The sequence below is a fragment of the Nyctereutes procyonoides genome, unplaced genomic scaffold, assembly GCF_905146905.1.
Source record: "Nyctereutes procyonoides isolate TBG_1078 unplaced genomic scaffold, NYPRO_anot_genome, whole genome shotgun sequence".
Taxonomy (NCBI): domain Eukaryota; kingdom Metazoa; phylum Chordata; class Mammalia; order Carnivora; family Canidae; genus Nyctereutes; species Nyctereutes procyonoides.
The window spans coordinates 75541827-75562089 of NW_026575125.1; the positions used below are offsets into that span (position 1 = coordinate 75541827).

General features: G+C 37.8%; 1 protein-coding gene across 1 annotated transcript in view; it reads left to right on the forward strand.

Annotated features, from left to right (window-relative positions):
* The first annotated feature begins 3040 nt into the window (after positions 1-3040).
* Positions 3041-20263, forward strand: part of FAM199X (family with sequence similarity 199, X-linked) — a 30308-nt gene continuing 13085 nt past the window's right edge. Inside the window, exons 1-2 of the mRNA XM_055338812.1 lie at positions 3041-3522; positions 13282-13501. Of these exons, the coding sequence (XP_055194787.1) occupies positions 3326-3522; positions 13282-13501 (417 nt within the window). The 5' untranslated portion in view covers positions 3041-3325. The remainder of the gene's footprint in view (positions 3523-13281; positions 13502-20263) is intronic.

Genomic DNA, 20263 nt, shown 5'->3' on the forward strand with positions numbered 1-20263 from the left:
ACAAACTGATGAATAATACACTGAGGCATTGTTTTATCAGTAGGTTGTGTTGGTGATCTTTGGGGAGCTAATTTTATATATATAATAAGTATATTATATACAATAGACATATATTTCAACATAACTTTTATATATGAAATTTTATATATCTAGATGTAGATATAGCTACATACACACATCAATCACATGAAAAAATTAACAGAGGTTAGATCATTGGGTCAAGTCTAATATATTTCTATCCAATAGTAACCAAAATGACGAAGACTGTTTACCACCTCTTGTAGCCCATCACCATTCTGGGAGGTAAATTATGCATCAGAAGAAGGCAGATCATCCCAATGATTCTTTCCAGGCCCAGACCCTCAGAGAAGGTAGGGAACTACTATATCCATGTTTTCAGAGATAAAAATTAGGAAAGATCTTGGTGGAGAATGGAAGGGAGGGATAAATTGGGGAAATGCATTCAGAATAGGTATACTCAAGGGACAAACCAAACAAAGTGGGGCAAGGAAGAAGGATGTACAAAAGTCATCAACTCCTAGTGGCAAAGAGCTTGGTAAAAATGCATTAGTACATTATTACCTTATATTTAAGTGAACATACATACAGTGCACATACCCTGTTTACTGCTCTCAGTATCTAATTAGTGTTTCTCAACTGAGAAATATATTGGAGGGATCTCTCTTAAAGGAAAACAGTCTCTTAGGCTCAAGCATTTATGTAAATTCTTTTAATAATATTTCTTAAACGTAAACAAACATGAGACTAAATAGAAACTCTGCTGTTCATAAGGCTCTGTAGAAACTTAACATCAAAGTAAATTTACAAATTGTGCACAAATATTAATTTAATGTGGTACACGTTTGCTGAGACAAAACTACCCTTAGAAACCTGAACATACTACTGACTGGCCAGCATGTGTTCTTGGTTTTCAACATACTTGCTTGTATGTGAATCTTGTGAGGATCTTGGTTTCCCATCACTTTCCCTTTCCAAACTATTAGACAATATTCATCTGTACTAAGCCATGAAGTAGGAGGTACACCTAATTTATTTTTTTACCAGCTCATGACAATTAAAGTAGTATTGTTGCCAACTTGATTTTTAAAACAGGTTCAAATACATGTCCTAATTATGTGGCAGCTGTTAGTTACCATTGTCATCCAGATACTCCAGGATATGCTTAAAATTAAATGTCAAAGTAAAACATACCTGTAAAAAAGCTTGCAGATGCTGTCATTAGACTCCAGTTTGAACAACACTGTCCTGTTACAGTATGTGTAAATATATATATGTATATATGTACAGTATGTGTAAATACATATATATTTAATTATTATTAATTATATTTAAATTAGACTATTTTGTTAGCTTCTTACTAATAGTTTCTGGTGCAATTACCTGAGTACCTACATTATTATGTAGCACTTGACTTTTGTTTTGGGGACTAAGCCATTGCCCATTCAGGCTCACTGGGAATGGTGCATTGGGGACCACAAATCAAACCATCATCAACCTTACATCCATGATTTTTAAGTTAAATGAAAGAAGACAGGCACACTCAACAGTCAGGTCATCGAATAACTAAATTGAGATAATATATAAATTTTAAAGGAGTGGTTGAGTTGTTTTCATTATAAGTTGCATTGGTAGGACATATCACAGAGATTAAAACTGGGGCTTGTGTGTTCCCACTGTCCATTTCTCCCAACCTCCTTTCTCCTTCCCTTCCTCCTAGGTTCTTTCACTTTTCCTTTTTTCTACACCTACTTTAGTTTTATGTTTCTCTCAAAGTTTAATGTAGTGTGTTTTTCCATAAAGCTAAATGTATTTAATTTTTAATTAAGAGATTATTCCCTTATTTTATATGAAAATGTGCTTCATTTTATAAGTTGTAGCAGTTTAAAAAATTATCTTCATTTGGCAAAGTAAGAAATTGGAAATCTTGTGTTTTACTCCAAATATAAAAAAAGTGGGATCCCTGCGTGGAGCAACGGTTTGGCGCCTGTCTTTGGCCCAGGGCGCGATCCTGGAGACCCGGGATCGAATCCCACGTCGGGCTCCCGGTGCATGGAGCCTGCTTCTCCCTCTGCCTGTGTCTCTACTTCTCTCTCTCTCTCCCTGTGTGTGACTATCATAAATAAATAAAAATAAAAAAAAATCAATCATCCTCCTTCACTTTAAAAAAATATATATAAAAAAAGTGTTTATACGTGAAAGGTCTGCAACCACTTGTCTGTAAAACAGAGAAAAGAGAAAGAGGAGGAAATAATGGTGGTATTTGACACGTAGCAAGTTGACTTAAGTTGAACAAGTTAAAAGCGCTATAATATACTTTCCACTGGAGCACTGGTAGGAATACATAAGACTCATTCGGGAGTCAGGGAAGGCTTCACAGAGGAGGTAACATTTGAGCTGGGGCTTTAAGAATTAGCAGGGGAGAAAACCAGCAAGGCATTCTAAGCAGAATGAATAATGCAAGCAAGAGCACAGAGCACAAAAGAGCACTACGTGTCCAGCAGCTCTGAGTAGCCTGTTGGCTTTTGTGTAGAGTTCTCAGGGTTAGAAGATCAAGGGTAAAGCAGGGACTATTTTTTTCCTACTTGGCCCATCTTCCCTACAGCTCATTGCACAGTGCTGGGCACACACACTGCAGGGATCATTTAATTGGGACAGGGTGGTCTAGTACAGTGGGAACCAGGGCATCTGGACTCTTTCTCACGCACTCGCAGTGTGACCTTAGCCAAGTCCCTTTTCTCAGGGCTGCCGCTTCCTGCTTATTAATCAGCCCTGGGTGAGAAAACAGAGGTGGTTGGCCTGAAGCGCAGGGCCTTTCCAGCGCCAGAAATCCCACGCTCACGCGTGGAGGGCGGTTGGGCGGAGGTTCAGTTCCTCCTCCGCTCCAGCAGGGGGCATAGAGAGCAGCTTCCCACCGCCTTTTTCCTCCCGGCGGGCGTCGGCGGACTGCAGCAGTCGCAAGTGGCGAGCGCAGTGGGCGGGCCGGGCGCGGCAGCGGCGGTGGCGCTGCGGTCAGCGGCGCTGCGCTGCGCTGACTGGGCTGGGCCGGGCAGCGGCGGCGACGGAGACGGCTGCCGAGGCCACTGAGGCGCTGACTGGGTGGCCAGTGGGCTGCTGTGGCCTCTAGCAGCCTCTTAGCGCGGTCGGCATTCACCGAGCGGCATCTGGCTGTGGAGCTCAGCCTGCTGGTGAGCTGCGGTGGGCACACCCCGGCTCAGCAGAGGCGGACAGGTTAGAGTGGGGGAAGGGGCAGGCACAGAAGCAGCCCGGGCCAGGGAGGGAGCCCAAAGCCAGGCCATCTCCAGCCATGTCCGACGAGACGTCGGCCACCACTTCGTATGAGAAGTTTCTAACCCCCGAGGAGCCCTTCCCGCTCCTGGGACCCCCTCGCGGGGTGGGCACCTGCCCGAGCGAGGAGCCAGGCTGCCTGGACATCAGCGACTTCGGCTGCCAGCTGTCCTCTTGTCATCGCACGGATCCACTCCACCGTTTCCACACCAACAGGTACGAACTGCTGCTGAGGGCAGGGGCTAACTGCCCACACCCCTGACTCAAACTGGAGAACGCTGGCTCACTCCCGAACCTGGCGCTCCTCCTCGGGTCTGCGCTTCCATTCGTCCCCTCCCCCATCTTCTTGCGACCAGAGCTCCTTCCCTGTTCCCTCTCCCTATTTTCATCCTAGCCCTCCCGATTTTCCTTTGGTCTGGCATTTTACTTGCTCTCCTTTCCCCATTTATCATCTGATCATAGCGATTCCTCCCTTTCCCCTCCCACCCCATCTGTGCCCAGAGAATCCCAAATCTCCACCCTCAATTTTAAGATGCATCCCTACTCCATCGACCCCAAAAAGTTTAACCCCTTCCATCTCCCATACGCTCTAGAGTAGACTTTGGATGGCTCAAAACCAATCTATGTATGGATCTTTTGAAAGATGGCACTTTTATTTATTTATTTATTTATTTATTTTTAAGATGGCACTTTTAAAGGTAGAATCTTCCTTTTCCCGATTTTTAATCTGCCTCCCGGCCCAATTTACACTGCCCACCCCATTTTTTTTTTTTTGGTGAAGGTATAGGAAACAAGACCTCCTTATGAACTCTTTGCTTTACCATTTTAGGCCCTGCCAAAATGTATAACCTTAAATCTCGAAGATTCCTTCATGTAGCATATCCCTTGGTTTGCCCCCCCAGTGGAAGGACGAAGCTAAGCTTAGAATGGGCTTATACAAATTTACTCAGAGGGCACATTTCCTAACTGATTTTATTGGAAGCTAGAGTGTTCTGGAGAATTCTCTCATGTAAGCATTTAAGTGTTAATACCAAATGTGAAGATTGCGAAGATGGTGTACACGTAGCCCCAACCTGTACACAGAAGCCCCAAAGTGGATATTTGATAGATACATACCAAGGCTTGGGAGGGTGTATGTAGAACAAGGGAGGAGATGGGTTCAGCTATGGAAAGAAAATACTGGAATTGAATTAAGGAGTCTAGTTCTGATTTCTAGTTCACAATATCAGCATGAACAAATCCTTCCATCTTATAATGTCTTTTGCATGCCCTCCACCACCTCTTAAATCACTCTACAGATTTACTGAGCTTCTACCAGATGCAAAGAATGTATAAAACATGATTCTTACCTGAAAGAAAGAGTCTGGAAATGACATGTTAAACGGTCATGCAGAACATCAGTATAACACATTGGAAAAGGAAGTGGTAGTAAATTTATTACCACTTTTCCAATCGTCATTGCAAAAATGAGGAAACTGAGGCCCAGAGAGGAAAGACTGAGTTCAAGGTCATAAAACAGTAGGCAAAGCCAAGATTACTTCATTGGAGCCAGTGATGAAACTTGGAACAGAACTAATGGCACAAATGTTTTAAACGGTTGTTATAGTTTCTTAGACTGACTCACAGAAGCTTATTTAACCCATGATGTGATTATAACATGAGTGTAATGGATTTATGATATCAAGTGTGTTTAGGATTGTTTGCATTGGAAAACAATGTAAAAGAATACTTTTGCACATATTTGGTATTTAAGGTTTGCAACATTGGAGCAAGTCCTATACACAGGAAAGTTGAATGATTTCAGAATTAGCCTGCACTGATGATGATGGCAAGGGAGTGGGGAAGGAGGCTGAGGGTAAGCACTGCCAAAACTGTTGGGGTGATGAGTGAAGCAAGGAGAAGAATACATTTCTTACGGCTCATTTTGTTCTTTTTCTTCCTCTCCATTTTTCTCTTGTGTTTTCCTACTCCTTTTCTTAGAGACAGAGGTAAGGTCAAGGTTGTTTTCCAGAATGGAGCAGTTAATATAGACAGGGAGGGGATCCCTGGGTGGCTCAGCGGTTTAGCGCCTGCCTTTGGCCTAGGGCGCGATCCTGGAGTCCCGGGCATGGAGCCTGCTTCTCTCCTCCTGTGTCTCTGCCTCTCTCTCTCTCTCTCTCTCTCTCTCTCTCTCTCATAAATAAATAAATAAATAAATCTTAAAAAATTAAAAAAAATATGGACAGGGAGGTTCCTGTTCATCCCCAGTTTTCCCAAGTCAAACATTTTGCCTGCTTTTTAAAAACCTCTCTCTCCTGCCCTACTTTTCTCAAGGCTTGGGATGACAGTAGGAGATCTAATGTATTTTGCTTTGTACCCTTTTCAACAGAGATTAGGGCAAGCAGAAGTTGCAGTATTTACATTGGATGATGTTTCTGCCCTAGACCACCTAGGCTTTTTAAATGTTCTCTCATTCTGGAATGTTCTGCCTTCCTAGCCCTCCTCAAGATGGCATTTGAGAGGACCATATAAAAATAAAGTCTTTTTTAAAAAACAAAATTTTTTAGAGATTTTTTAATTTATTCATTTGAGAGAAAGAGAGCATGAGTATGAGGAACAGAGGGAGAGGGAGAAGCAGACTCCCCTCTGAACAGGGAGCCCTGGCATAACCTGAGCCGAAGGCAGACGCTTAACTGACTGAACCACCCAGGTGCCCTGAAAATAAATTTCAATAAACCAAGAAACTTGATTATTTTTTAATGGTTTATTTATTTATTAGAGCATGCACATGAGAGGGGGAAGGAGCAGAAGGAGAGGGAGAGAAAGAATCTCAAGCAGGCTCAGTACTGAAACTGATACGGGACTCGATTTTACCACCCTGAGGTCATGACCCGAGGTGAAACCATGGTCAGACAGTTAACTGACTGAGACACCCCAATTATTATTTTTTTTAAATTTATTTATGATAGTCACAGAGAAAGAGAGAGAGGCAGAGACACAGGCAGAGGGAGAAGCAGGCTCCATGCACCGGGAGCCCGATGTGGGACTCGATCCCGGGTCTCCAGGATCGCGCCCTGAGCCAAAGGCAGGCGCCAAACCGCTGCGCCACCCAGGGATCCCCACCCCAATTATTTTTTAACTTAAATGTTAATATGGACTATATGTGGTGTTTAAGGCATTTTTCTTTGGTTTTGGGACAGGATATTTATGATATAATTGTGAGTTTTTTCTTAGCATTTGTCCATGGCAACCTCCACCATTATCAAAAAGGGAAGTCATTTACCAAATTGAAAAAAAAATTACTATGATACTGGTAAGTTCTGTAATTAAATTGTTTTTTTTTAAGATTATTTATTTATTTATTCATAGAGACACAGAGAGAGAATGAGAGGCAGAGACACAGGCAGAGGGAGAAGCAGGCTCCATGCAGAGAGCCTGACGTGGGACTTGATCCAGGGTCTCCAGGATCACGCCCTGAGCTGTAAGCGGCGCTAAACCGCTGTGCCACCAGGGCTGCCCTGTAATTAAATTGTGAGATGAAGGAGGTTAATATGAACTACTTGATGTGTTATTCTTTTCATCTTTAATAGTAGTACATCAGTACTTTGAACAATTGTGAAAAGCATGTGGGAGGACAGTGCCTCACTTTTGTACACCCTATTGGCAGGATAGGAAATGAACTATTGTATAAAGCAGTTACTCAGTTATTTGATTTTAGAGCCCTGTTTCAATGACCTTAACCAGAAGAGCCTCAAGACTACTGTGTATCTTTTGTACTACCCACAGGCTTCCTATCAATATAGAATTAACAGTTGCAGAAGAGCTGTGATTTGCAGGTGGGGGAACCATGCTCCATGAAGTAACAGATTATAAAGGCAGGAGGAATTTGGTTTAGGGATTTGTTGAGGCAAACTGAGAATAGGGATCAGACTTGGGAGAATTATCCAGGCTAGAAATACGGATTTGAGAGCATTTGGAATAGAAAGAACAGTAGAACAGTAATGTGTTAGGAGTAGAACTGTGCCTTAGAAAGGTTGAGAGAAGAAGAAACTTTTCAATAAATTTAGCAGGGAAAGGAAGGAGAGGAGATGTGGTAATCTGAAAAAAAAAGTTGAATGTTTCATTGTTGTTTGTTTGCCTTGTTTAGTTTTTCTTTTCTAAGAATAGAGATTTTTAGCTCCTTAGAAGCAGCCCACAGGAAAGGGAGAAACTGAAAGTAAGAGGAGAGTGTGGGATGACAGGAGATGACTGGGATGAACTCAGAACATGAATGGAATAATTAGTCTTAGAAATGACATGGCATTTTTTTTCCTTCCAAGACTACAGAGAGGGTAGGAGGGATGGATAATGATATGAAGACAATTGAGATCTCTAGGAGAGTTGGGCATTTGAGTAGCGTGGGGGGGGGGGTTGTGTCATCTGCTCTAACTTGGGACCTTGATGGCCTTCTGTGCTCCAGAGTTGTAGCAGAGGTAGGGGGTGGCTATATGGGGGTTTTGACAGATAAGCTTTGTAGATAAATTTTCTCAGCTTTAGTTTTTTTTAAACTGAAATTTGGGCAGCAAGCCTAGTTATTGAATTAAACTCCATTTCATTCGGATTCTTTTTTTTTAAGATTTTATTTATTCTTTTGAGGGGGAACACTAGAGAAAGAGCACAAGCGGTGGGAGGAGGGGTAGAGGGAGAAGGGGAGAGAGAAGCAGGCTCCCTACTGAGCAGCGAGCCCAATATGGGGCTCAATCCCAGGACCTTGAGATCATGACTTGAGCCAAAGGCAGACACTTAACCGAGAGAGCCACCCAGGTGCCCTCATTAGGAGTCTTCTCAATATTTTCTTTTAAGGTAGAAAGTCTACTTTGTGAATAATTTTATGGTTATAACTAGAATCTTAGGTAGCTTTCTCCTACTGGAATAAGATATAAGAACTTTGCAGATTTGAATAGTTCAGCACTAAGCACATGCGCACAGTGGTCATTCATGACATGTTTGAAACCAACAGAATAGTCTAAAAGAATCACACTTAAATTTTTATTATAAAAGCTCACTTTAGAAAATTGGCATATACAAAACTCTAAAGATCACTCATGATCCCTTTCAGTAAAGATAACAACTGTCAGCATTTTGATGTTGTTACTTGTAATATTCTTTTTTTATTTAAAGATTTTATTTATTTATTCATGAGAGACACAAAAAGAAAGGTAGAGACATAGGCAGAGGGAGAAGTAAGCTCCCTGTGAGGAGCCCAATGAGGAACTCGATCCCAGGACCCTGGGATCAGGACCTGAGTGACAGGCAGATGCTTAATCACTGAGCCACCCAGGTGCCCTTAATATTCTTTTTATGTTCATATATAATTCAAAAAATCAGGATCAGGTTATATATGATTTGTGACCAGGTTTTTATACTTACATTGTGAGCATTTTTGTTTTCAAAAAATAGGCTGAAAATACAATATTTTTAAAAAAGATTTTATTTATTTATTTGGATGAGAGAGTGTGTGAGCAGGGGGAGGGGCAGAGAGAGAGACAACCACAAGCACACCCTGCAAGGAGTATACAGAGCCCTACATGAGGCTCCATCTCACAATCCTGAGATCATGGCTTGAGCTGAAATCAAGAGTCGAGGGCTCAACTGAGCCGACCAGGTGTTTCCTGAAAATATAATTTTTAATGATTATAAAACACCATTATTTAGATATATTATTTATTCCCCATATTTGGGGGACATTTCTTTTTCCTTTGTTGGTTATTATAAATGAGACTATTTGGACATGTTTGGTCTTAAATCTTTTTCCCAATTTCAATTTGAGGAAGTGATCAATTCCTAGAAGGGCAATTACTGGGTCCAAAGGAATGAACTTTTTGAAGCTTTTGATGTATATACAGTACCAAGTACCAGTCTTCCTGTTTTTCAGAAAGATTATGCCAATTTAACACTAACACTACTAACAGCAGTGGATAAACGTACTACTGCCTACTTTGTTTTTGTTCACATTGCCTTAAGGTAATAATAAAAATAATATTTGGAAATTAGAAGATAATAGAATTAAAAAATATATATCTCTTGGAGTGGGGCACCTGCTAATGGTTCAGCACTTGCCTTTTGCTCAGGTCCTGATCCCGGGATCCTGGGATCAAGATCCACATCAGGCTCACCACAGAGGAGCTTCTCCCTCTGCCTATATCTCTGCCTCTCTTTCTGTGTCTCTCATGAATAAATAAATCTTTAAAAAAATGTCTAGTAGTAAAAATGTTTCTATTTTGTAAATGATTGGTTTCGAATATGAACCTTTTTTAAGTCACTGTAAAAAAAAATAGCAAAAGCTCCTAAGAATAGCCAGAATCCTATTAAATCTCTTATAAAGACATGGACCTGGAAAACTGAGAAAGATACTGATTTTGCCCTACATTAAGAGCACAAAACTTGGGGGGGGGCTCTTGGGTGGCTCAGTCATTTGAGCGTCTGCCTTTGGTTCAGGTCATGATCCCAGGGTCCTGGGATTGAGCCTCACATCAGGCTCCCTGCAGGGAACCTGCTTTTCCCTGTCTCTGCCTGCTGCTCCCTCTGCTTGTGTTCTCTCTCTCTGTCAAATAAATAAATAAATAAAATCTTTAAAACACACATACACAAAACCAAGCAAATAACTGTCCTGTCAGTGATTTAAACATTAGATTATCAAATCTAGCATAGTTTTCTGAAAAGGAAAGTCATAATTATAGAAGGAAACACATTTCTACTGAATTTTTGCAAGCTCAAAAATTTTTATTGAAAACAATTACCTAACAGCTTTTCCTACCACATAACATGATACTTGGTACATAGAAGATCCTAACTAAATGGTTGTTGAGTGGCTGAATGAATAAAGGTTGAAAAAGCCACTAGCATTTCTTTTTTGCCACTAGCATTTTGAAGACAAAAAAAGAAAAAAATAATTTGCCCAGAATACAGCATAGGTAATGGTTTACTAGATCTAAGAGAGTGTTTGTCATTTTTTAGCTTTTATATTGCCTTATTGTACATCCTGAACAATTTGGTTAGTTCTAAGTTTGATTTTTTAAAAAATGAGGATACTGCCTGCCTAGGAAGCATATGGTGAAACTAGGTAATATTACAAGGTATTCTAAGATGTTAGATGAATTTGAGATTTTTGCCTATTTATAAAAGCTTGTTGATATCTGTGTTTATAGTTATTGAACCATAATAGTTTAGAGAGTGTCATGTGTGTGTTTTGAACCTTTAAAATATTCTACCTTTAGCTCAAAGGAAAAATGACATAAAATTGTCGGATTGCCCAAATTTTGCAAACCAAGAACTTTGAAATTAAGATTAGTAATACAAAATAAGGGAGGGAGAGTTAAAAAATGAAAAACAGTTCAAGAAAAAAATAGATTTAATGAAAGATGAGAAACAACCTAATAATAGATAAGTAACAGGCTTTTCTTCAGGAAGCCATTATTTCAGTATTTTATTAGTATCCAATGTATTAAATAATTACCTTAAGGATTAATTATGTAGGCTACTGCCTAAGCAATGAAGATTATCTTGTTAATGTATGAAGCTAGTGGAAATTTACATAAGAAAGATATGTAGATTTAAAGACAAAAGTAGGGATCCCTGGGTGGCGCAGCAGTTTGGCGCCTGCCTTTGGCCCAGGGCGCGATTCTGGAGACCCTGGATGAATCCCACGTCGGGCTCCTGGTGCATGGAGCCTGCTTCTCCCTCTGCCTATGTCTCTGCCTCTTTCTCTCTCTGTGTGTGTGACTATCATAAAATAAATAAAAATTAAAAAAAAATTAAATAAAGACAAAAGTAACGCTGCAACAGATACCACAGGCAAAATGTTAATATTCTTTTATTTATTTATTTATTTATTTATTTATTTATTTATTTATTTATTTATTTATTTATTTATTTATGATAGTCATACAGAGAGAGCGAGAGAGGCAGAGACACAGGCAGAGGGAGAAGCAGGCTCCATACACTGGGAGCCTGACGTGGGATTCGATCCCGGGTCTCCAGGATCGCGCCCTGGGCCAAAGGCAGGCGCCAAACCACTGCGCCACCCAGGGATCCCAAAATGTTAATATTCTTAATACACTAAGAACTTATAAAATCAGTAAGGAAAACATTACCACATAGAAAAACACTAGAGCAAAATAGCAAATATTTTAAAATTTGATCTTGCTAGTAATTGAAGAAATGAAAATTGACGTAAAAATGGTTTTTCCTACCAGATAGGTGAAACTTTAAAAATGAAAATTCCAGTGCTGGGGCGCCAGGGAGACTCAGCAGCTCAGCGTCAGCCTTTGGCTCAGGCCATGATCCCAAATCCCATATCCCTGGTCTAGGGATCCAGCCCCACTGACTCCCTGCAAGGAATCTGCTTCTCCCTCTGCCTCTCTCTCTCTGCGTCTCTCATGAATAAATAAATAAAATCTTTAAAGAAAAGAAAGAAAATTCCAGTGCTGTTAAGGTTGTGGTGAATGAGCATGCTTTATATACTGTTTCAGGGAGTGTAAATTAATGCAGCCTTACAGAAAGGCACTTGACTAAGTATGATATGACCTTTAGAAGTGTTGATATTCTTTGACTCAGTACTTTCCTTTCAAGAAATCTATCCTGAGAGATTATATGTTTTTTTTTTGTATTTTTTTGTATATTTTTTTTATTGGAGTTCAATTTGCCAACATATTATAATACTCAGTGCTCATCCCGTGAAGTGCTCCCCTCAGTGCCTGTCACCCAGTCACCCCATCCCCCCATCCACCTTCCCTTCCACTACCTCTTGTTTGTTTCCCAGAGTTAGGAGTCTCTCATGTTCTGTCACCCTCTCTGATATTTCCCACTCATTTTCTCTCCTTAACCCTATAATCCCTTTCACTATTTTTTATTATATATGTTGATAAATAATTATAAACAAAACGGTTCATCTCAGTATTATTTGTAATACCAAAAAAAAATGGAAACAGCCTAAGTATTATTGAAGGAATAAGGTTAAATAAATTATGAGACTTTTTAATCAGTGGAATATTATATAGGCATTAAAATGTTTTCAAGTAATATACATAGGGAAATGCTTAATATATGATAAGTGAAGAATGGATACTAAAACTATATATATGTGTGTATATATGTGCAGAATGATGATTCTGCAAAAAATATATATGTACTAAAATATTGTGGATTAGTTATTATTGAGTAATGGAACTCTTGGTCATTTTAATATTCTTTATTACTCCTTTCTTATTCCAACATCTTTGCAATGATCTTTTATAGCACTGGTAAGTAAAAGTTATTTAAACACTTCTTGAACTTCTGTGTACTTTTTGTGCTTTTCTCTGCCCTGCAATGGCTACCCTCTTCTTTTAATAATAATAGCTACCATGTATTGAGCACTTTTTATGTCTGCTAAGAGTTCTGTATGCATTCTTGTATAATCTTCATAATAACTCCTTAAAATGAGAACACAGGCTGAAGAGGGTGTGTTTTGCTTAAGATCAAGCAGCAGTCAAATTACAAGAGTGAGAATTTGAACTCAATCTGACTTCAAAATATATTTATAACCACTATCCTATGTTTTATTTATAGATGAAGGTTTTACTTTATTCTTAATTTAGATACAATTTTCTTTTAAAATATTTTATTATAAAAATTTTCAGACAAATATAAAAGGAAAGGGAATAGTGTAATGAACTTCATATATCCATCATCCAGCTTCAACAATTATTCACATATGGCAATATGCTTTATATCACTACTCATTACTCAAACCCTTATTATTTTCAGAAAAATCCCAGATATATATCATTCATAAATGTTTTAGTATACATCTTTAAAAGGTAAGGGCTCTTTTGAAAATAATCACAGTATCATTGTCATACCTAAAAATATACTTATATTCTTCATAAATATCTTGAATGTATCTTCTATTAATATCTTAAGATTGTGGGGATTCTGGAGTTCCTGTTATGATTTCTTTTGTGTTGTGTTTTTAAGGTGGAACTTAACTTCTTGTGGAACAAGTGTTGCCAGCTCAGAATGCAGTGAGGAGCTATTTTCTTCAGTTTCTGTTGGAGATCAAGATGATTGCTATTCCCTGTTAGATGATCAAGACTTCACTTCTTTTGATTTATTCCCTGAGGGGAGTGTCTGCAGTGATGTCTCTTCTTCTATTAGCACATACTGGGATTGGTCAGATAGTGAGTTTGAATGGCAGGTAGGTTTTTTTTTTCTTGTATTACCATCATTACTCCATAAATAGAAGAAATTTTGATATTTTTATCTCTGACAATATAAAGAATTAGATGGAACATGTATCCTTTGTTTTTACTAATGTACCATTTAGGCCTCTGATGTTACAGGTATCCTTCTGTGGATTTTCATATAATTTAATACTTGTATAATGTTCTCGTTATTATATATCATCAGTATTTTTTTATGCATAAATCCAAGCAAGTATATTCTTCCTAATTATAGGAAATAGCCTTTGTGTCTTTATAGGCACAATATCCTTGCATCCGGGTCATGTTCTATATATCTAATATCACAAACCACTATTATAAAAACATAATTTTTGGTTCTCATCAGAAATATAATTTCCCATTTTGCATTCTCTTCATATGTAGGGATGTTTTTTGCCCTATAGTGATTTTTTTGTGGCATATATAGCATGTAAAATGGCTTTGTGGAAAATTTTTTGGAAATTCTGCCTTATAATGAGTGCAGTCTATCAGAAAATGTAAATCATGTTATCGCAAGATCCATTTTCTGATTGTAAAAGACAGTAACATTTGAAGAATCTTTCCTTGCATATAGGAGATGTTATATTCAGCAGATACTTGAATGCCTGCTATCTTTGAAAGCCATCCAAATTTTTGAAGTTGTATTCCAAGAGAGGAATCAAATATTATTTTATTTCAAACATTTTCTTATTGAAGTGTGAAAACAGACTGGCATGAAATTAAAAGTAATTCTCTAGGTCCCACTCTGCTGTGGTTACCACTGTTGAGAGCTTGTGCAGATACAAGTATGTTTGCACAATGTGAAAAACACAAATGGGATCATACTTGAGCCACTGTTTGGCCCTTTGCTTTTTTTTCAATTAACATCTCATTCTTTTTGAAGGCTGAATCATAATTTATTTAATCTGTTTCCTAATAATGGATATTTAGATTGGTTTAAGTTTCTTGTTATAAAAATGCTACCCTGAAAATTAAGAGTTTTTAAAGAGAAAAAATAATCCAAAACTCTATATTTTATATTTCAGATGTTTCTGTTTTATATACAGTTTTTTTTTTAAAGATTTTATTTATTTATTTATGATAGTCACAGAGAGAGAGAGAGAGAGAGAGAGAGAGAGAGGCAGAGACACAGGCAGAGGGAGAAGCAGGCTCCATGCAGGGAGCCCGACGTGGGATTCGATCCTGGGTCTCCAGGATCGTGCCCCGGGCCAAAGGCAGGCACTAAACCGCTGCACCACCCAGGGATCCCTTCTGTTTTATATACAGTTGTAAATATGATTTAGATAAAAATCATAAAAAAAATTTTTATCCTTTAAAATATTGAGATAAATTTCACCATTTTAATAATTTTAAGTATATAATTCAGTGATTTTTAATATATTCACAGTGGTGTACAGCCATCACCACTATCTAATTCAGGGGCATTTCTCTAAAAAGAATTCCATACCTGTTAGCAGATACTCCCAATTCCCCCCTGCCCCCATCACCTGGCATCTACTAATTTACTTTCTCTATGGATGTGCCTTCCTGGATGGACATTTCATATAATATGTGGCCTTTGTGTCTGGCTTCTTTCACTTGGCATGTTTTCAGGGTTCATCCATGTTATAGTGTGTCACAGTACTTCATTTCTGTCTTAGCTCAGACTGCTATAACAAATACCATAAACTGGATGGCTTAAACAACAGACATTTCTTTCACACAGTTCTAGAGGCTGAAAAGTCCAAGGTCAGAATGCCATAATGGTTGGGTTCTGGTGTGGGTCCTGTTTCTGACTTGTATATGGCTGCCTTTTGCTTTATCTTCACATGGAGAGGGGAGAGAGAGCTGTGATCTCCTCATCCTCTTGTAATTATAGTCACATCCCATCATGTATCCTCTATCCTCATGTAAACATAATTATCATCCAAAGCCCTACCTCCAAATATTGAATTGGGGATTAGGGCTTCAAGATAGGGACTTGGTGGTGGTGGTGAAAGGAGGGGGCACACATTCAGTCCATACCAATTCCTTTTCATTGCTGAATAGATAGGGCCAAATCACATTTTGTTTGTTTATTCATCTGCTGATGAGTGTTTTCCCCTTTGGGGCTATTAGGAATAATACTGCTGTTAACATTCAGATATAAGTTTTTATATGGATGTATCTTTTTTATTACTGAGTATAGTTGACATACTATGTATTTGTAATTCTCTTGGATATACACTTCGGAGTGGAATTGCTGGGTCATATGATAACTTTATGTTTAACTTTTTGAAGAACTGCCAAAATGTTTTCCAAAATGGTTGCACCACTTTATATTTCCACCAACAATATATGAAACTTCCAATTTCTCCATATCCTTGCCAAAACTTGCTATTGTCTTTTTGATTATAACCATCCTACTGTGTGTACAACAATATTTCATTTTGGTTTTGATTTGCATTTCCCTAATGACAAATGATGTCAAGCATCTTTTCATGTGCTTATTGGCCATTGGTATTCTTTTTTTGGAAAAATGTCTATTCAAATCCTTTGTCCATTTTTAAATTGTTTTGTCTTTTATTGTTGAATTGTAAGAGTTCTTTATATGTTATGGCTACTAGACCCTTATACATGATTTGCAAAAGATCTTTCCCTTCCTGTGGGTTGTGTTTTTACTTGATAACTCCTTTGACACACAAAAGGTTTTAATTTTAATAAAGTTCAATTTATTTTTTCTTTGAATTCTGTGCTTATGATGTCATATTTTAAAAAACATTGCTTAATCCAAGGTCATGCAGATTTTCACCTGTTTCTTAAAGTTTTAGTTTTTATATTTAGATCTTTGATCCATTTTGAGTTACTTTTTTGTATGTGGTGTAAGATAGGGGTCCAAATTCATTCTTTTGCATGTAGACATTCAGTTGTCCCAACACCATTTGGTGATAAGGCTATATTCTTTTCTTATTGAATGGTCTTGGTACCCTTGTGGAAATGAATTGGTCATAGATGTATAGGTTTAGTTCTGGGCTGTTGATTCTATTCCATTAATATGTATGTCAAAAAAAATATGTATGTCTATCCTTATGCTGGTACCACACTGTTTTAATTGCTCTAGCTTTGTGGTAAAGTTTGAAATCAGGAAGTGTTAGGTCTCCCAATTTGTTGTTCTTTATTAAGATTGTTTTGGCTGTTGGGGATCCCTTCTGCAATTCCACATAAATTTTAGGATAGAGTTGTCCATTTCTGCAAAAAGGGCAAATGGCATTTTGATGGGGATTGCATTGAATCTGTTGTTATTTTTAGTGTCCAAGCCTTGTACTTCCTTGGTTCAATTTATTCCTACATATTCTATTCCTTTGATGCTGTTGTAAGTGGAATTGTTTTCTTAATTTCATTTTTGCATTGTTCATTGCTAGTGTATAGAAATAAAACTGATTTTTGTATATTGATTTTATATCCTACCACTTTGCTGAACTCATTTGTTAACTTAAATGATTATTTTTCTCTGTGTAGATTTTATAGAGTTCCTTTGTATAAGATCTTGTCACTTGTGAATAGAGATAGGTTTTCTTCTTCCTTTCTAGTCTGGGTAGCTCTTTTTTCCTTGCTTAATTGCCCTGGCTAGATCGCCAGGGCAGTGTTGAATAGAAGTTGCAAAAACAGGCATCCTTGTCTTTTCTGATCTTAAGAGAGAAGCATTCGATCTTTCACTATTGAGCATAGTGGTAGCTGTAGGTTTTCCATAAATGCCTTTATCATATTGAGGAATTTCCCTTCTATTCTAGTTTGTTTGGTGTTTTTATCTAAAAAACTATTTAGGTTTTGCAAAATGCTTTTTCTGAACTTACTGAGTTGATCATATAGTTTCTTTCCTTCATTCTATTAGTATGATGTATTCCATTGATTTTTGTATGTTGACTCACCCTTGCATCCCTGAATAAATCCTAATTGGTCATGGTATATATGCCTTTTAATATGCTGCTGGATTTCATTTGTTAGTATTTTTTTAAATTTTTATTTATTGGGATCCCTGGGTGGCGCAGCGGTTTGGCGCCTGCCTTTGGCCCAGGGCGCGATCCTGGAGACCCGGGATCGAATCCCACGTCGGGCTCCCGGTGCATGGAGCCTGCTTCTCCCTCTGCCTGTGTCTCTGCCTCTCTCTCCCTCTCTCTCTGTGTGACTATCATAAATAAATAAAAATTAAAAAAAAAATTTTATTTATTTATGATGGAGAGAGAGAGAGATGCAGAGACATAGGCAGAGGGAGAAGCAGGCTCCATGCACCGGGAGCCCGATGTGGGATTTGATCCTGGGTCTCCAGGATCGCGCCCCGGGCCAAAGGCAGGCGCCAAACCGCTGCGCCACCCAGGGATCCCCATTTGTTAGTATTTTTTTGAGGATTTTTGCATCTGCCTTCATAAGGGATATTAGTTTGTAGTTTTCTTGTGGTATCTTGTATTGCTTTAGCCTCATAGAATGGGTTAGGAAGTATTCCCTTTTCTTCTGGATAACGAACTGTAATACACTTCTCATTTAACATATAAACTTTTTCATGGTATTCATAATGACTCTTAATGACTATATAATATTCCTGGTACTAGATGTGCCAGAACTTGTGAGACCATTCCCTTTTTACATCTGTTCAAAAATTTTTTTCTATTATTGGTAACATGGCAGTGAAAATCTTTGTGTGGGTACCCTTTTATTCTGTGCCTCATTTTTAAAGTGCATACTTTGTATTTAAAATCAGACTCCTGTAAGGATACTTAATAAAGTATAATTGGATGGAGTTCTGATAATTCTGAGAATTATTTTTTCTGATTATTTAACTTAGAGTTCATAGCCATAATGTTGCAAAGTGGCAGGCGTTTTTTAAATTTTAGTTTCTGAATTCTTCACTCATTTCATAAGAAGTTAGAGTGGAAAACTATTCCCAACTACTCACTATTAATGTATAGGACTGACTATAACATTTGAACAAAAATAAGGCCTGCCTTAGTAATGTGTTTCCCAACTTCTGAAATTGGAGTGTAGTTACTCTGTCACCATGTATATTTAAATATTATTTAAATAATATTATTATTTATTATTTGATCTATTATTTAAATATTCTGAAAGATTTAACATGCTCTCTTGTCTCTATGGGGCCTTGTGTAATGATGAGCAGTGAATTATCCAAGAAGATAATTACAAATTAGCTGTTAGGATTAATATATAGATTAAAATTGTTAACTAAAAAATTCTGATTACCTCTGTTGTGATTAAAAACTACATCCATTTAAATCTTTTAACATGTTTCAGTTACTACTAAAGTAAATATAAAGGATTTATAGATTCTCTGGGAAGAGAAATACTAACTACTTGATAATGCAGGGTTTTAACCTTATAGTGAAGTAGCACCAAAGCATTTTCCTTTTCTGATAGTTTTCTTTGCTTGCAGTCCTTTTATTATTAAAGATATATTTGACTAGTCTTAGAGCTTGAGAAATTACTGTTGAGCAGGGAACCATAGAAAATTTAAAGAGTTAATTCAGCTGTCACACTTGAAACCTAAAGGTGCAATTTGAAATTACACATCAGCTGTTCCAGAAATGAGCGTATAAAATTTTGCTGCATACTGCAGAAAATACGGCAGAGATTTGATTTAATTGTCCCTACTTTCACAATAACTGATTATAATATATACTAAATATTATTGTCCATGAAAAATATGGGATAAGAATTATTAAGCATTTTCAGTTTGAGATATAAAATGGAAAATTGCTGATCTAATAAAATATACAGGAGCCCATACAGTTGATTCTAATGTATATCTACAATTATAATCCCGTATCTCCAATTGACTACTTGACATTTCCACTTCGATAACCTTATTATTTAATGTACCTATTATCTGATGCTGAATCCTTGATCAGTAATGTAACTTCCAATTACAGTGTTTCCATGGGAAAAAAAAATAGACTCCATTTTGTGACATGTCTTACAGTGTAGTGAAAAATGACTATTGTTATTTTGAAGGATATTTGCATTTCTTTCATTATGGCTACAAACTCTTCATATGCCAATTGCATTCTTCTCTCATTCCAAACTACCTGCAAGGCAAGACAGCCCAGCATAGTTGTGAACACTGGACTTGTATCCTGCTTTGGATACTGACACTAGCTATATGACATCAGGATGTCTCCTTAGACATGGTTTTTCCTTATTTATAAAATGAGTGTGTTGGACTAGAAGATCTGTAACATTGCCTTAGGTCTCTTGCTATTTTTTTAAAAAAATCGAGCTCTTTAAGTGCACTAACCTTGGAGGGTTGTATGACTGTAAAATGTGGCCAGTTTTCTTCTGGTTTCAACGGAGTCACCTGACTATTATCCATTCAGTTATCAAATAGCCTTGTTAGGGACACTTGGCTGGCTCAGTCAGAAGAGCATGTGACTCTTGATCTGAGGGTTTTGAGTTTGGGCACCATGTTGGGTGTAGAGATAACTTAAAAATAAAATCTTAAAAAACCAGCCTTGTACATTGTTTTTCATTTGAAATTTTCCCTATTTATTCCCGTTTTTCTTTGCATTGTTGTTTATCATAGTCCAAATCTAGATCAAATAAGAACTTCCTGTCTGATTCCAGTCTTTCTTCACTCTGTTTTGTCCCCATACTGCTTTTTAACTCATCTTCCCTCAAGACTAGTTCCATCAAGTTACTTCTACTTAGAAAATGTTACTGGCCTACATCTGCATATCATATAACAGCTTGTTCATCCATTGAGCTTTCAA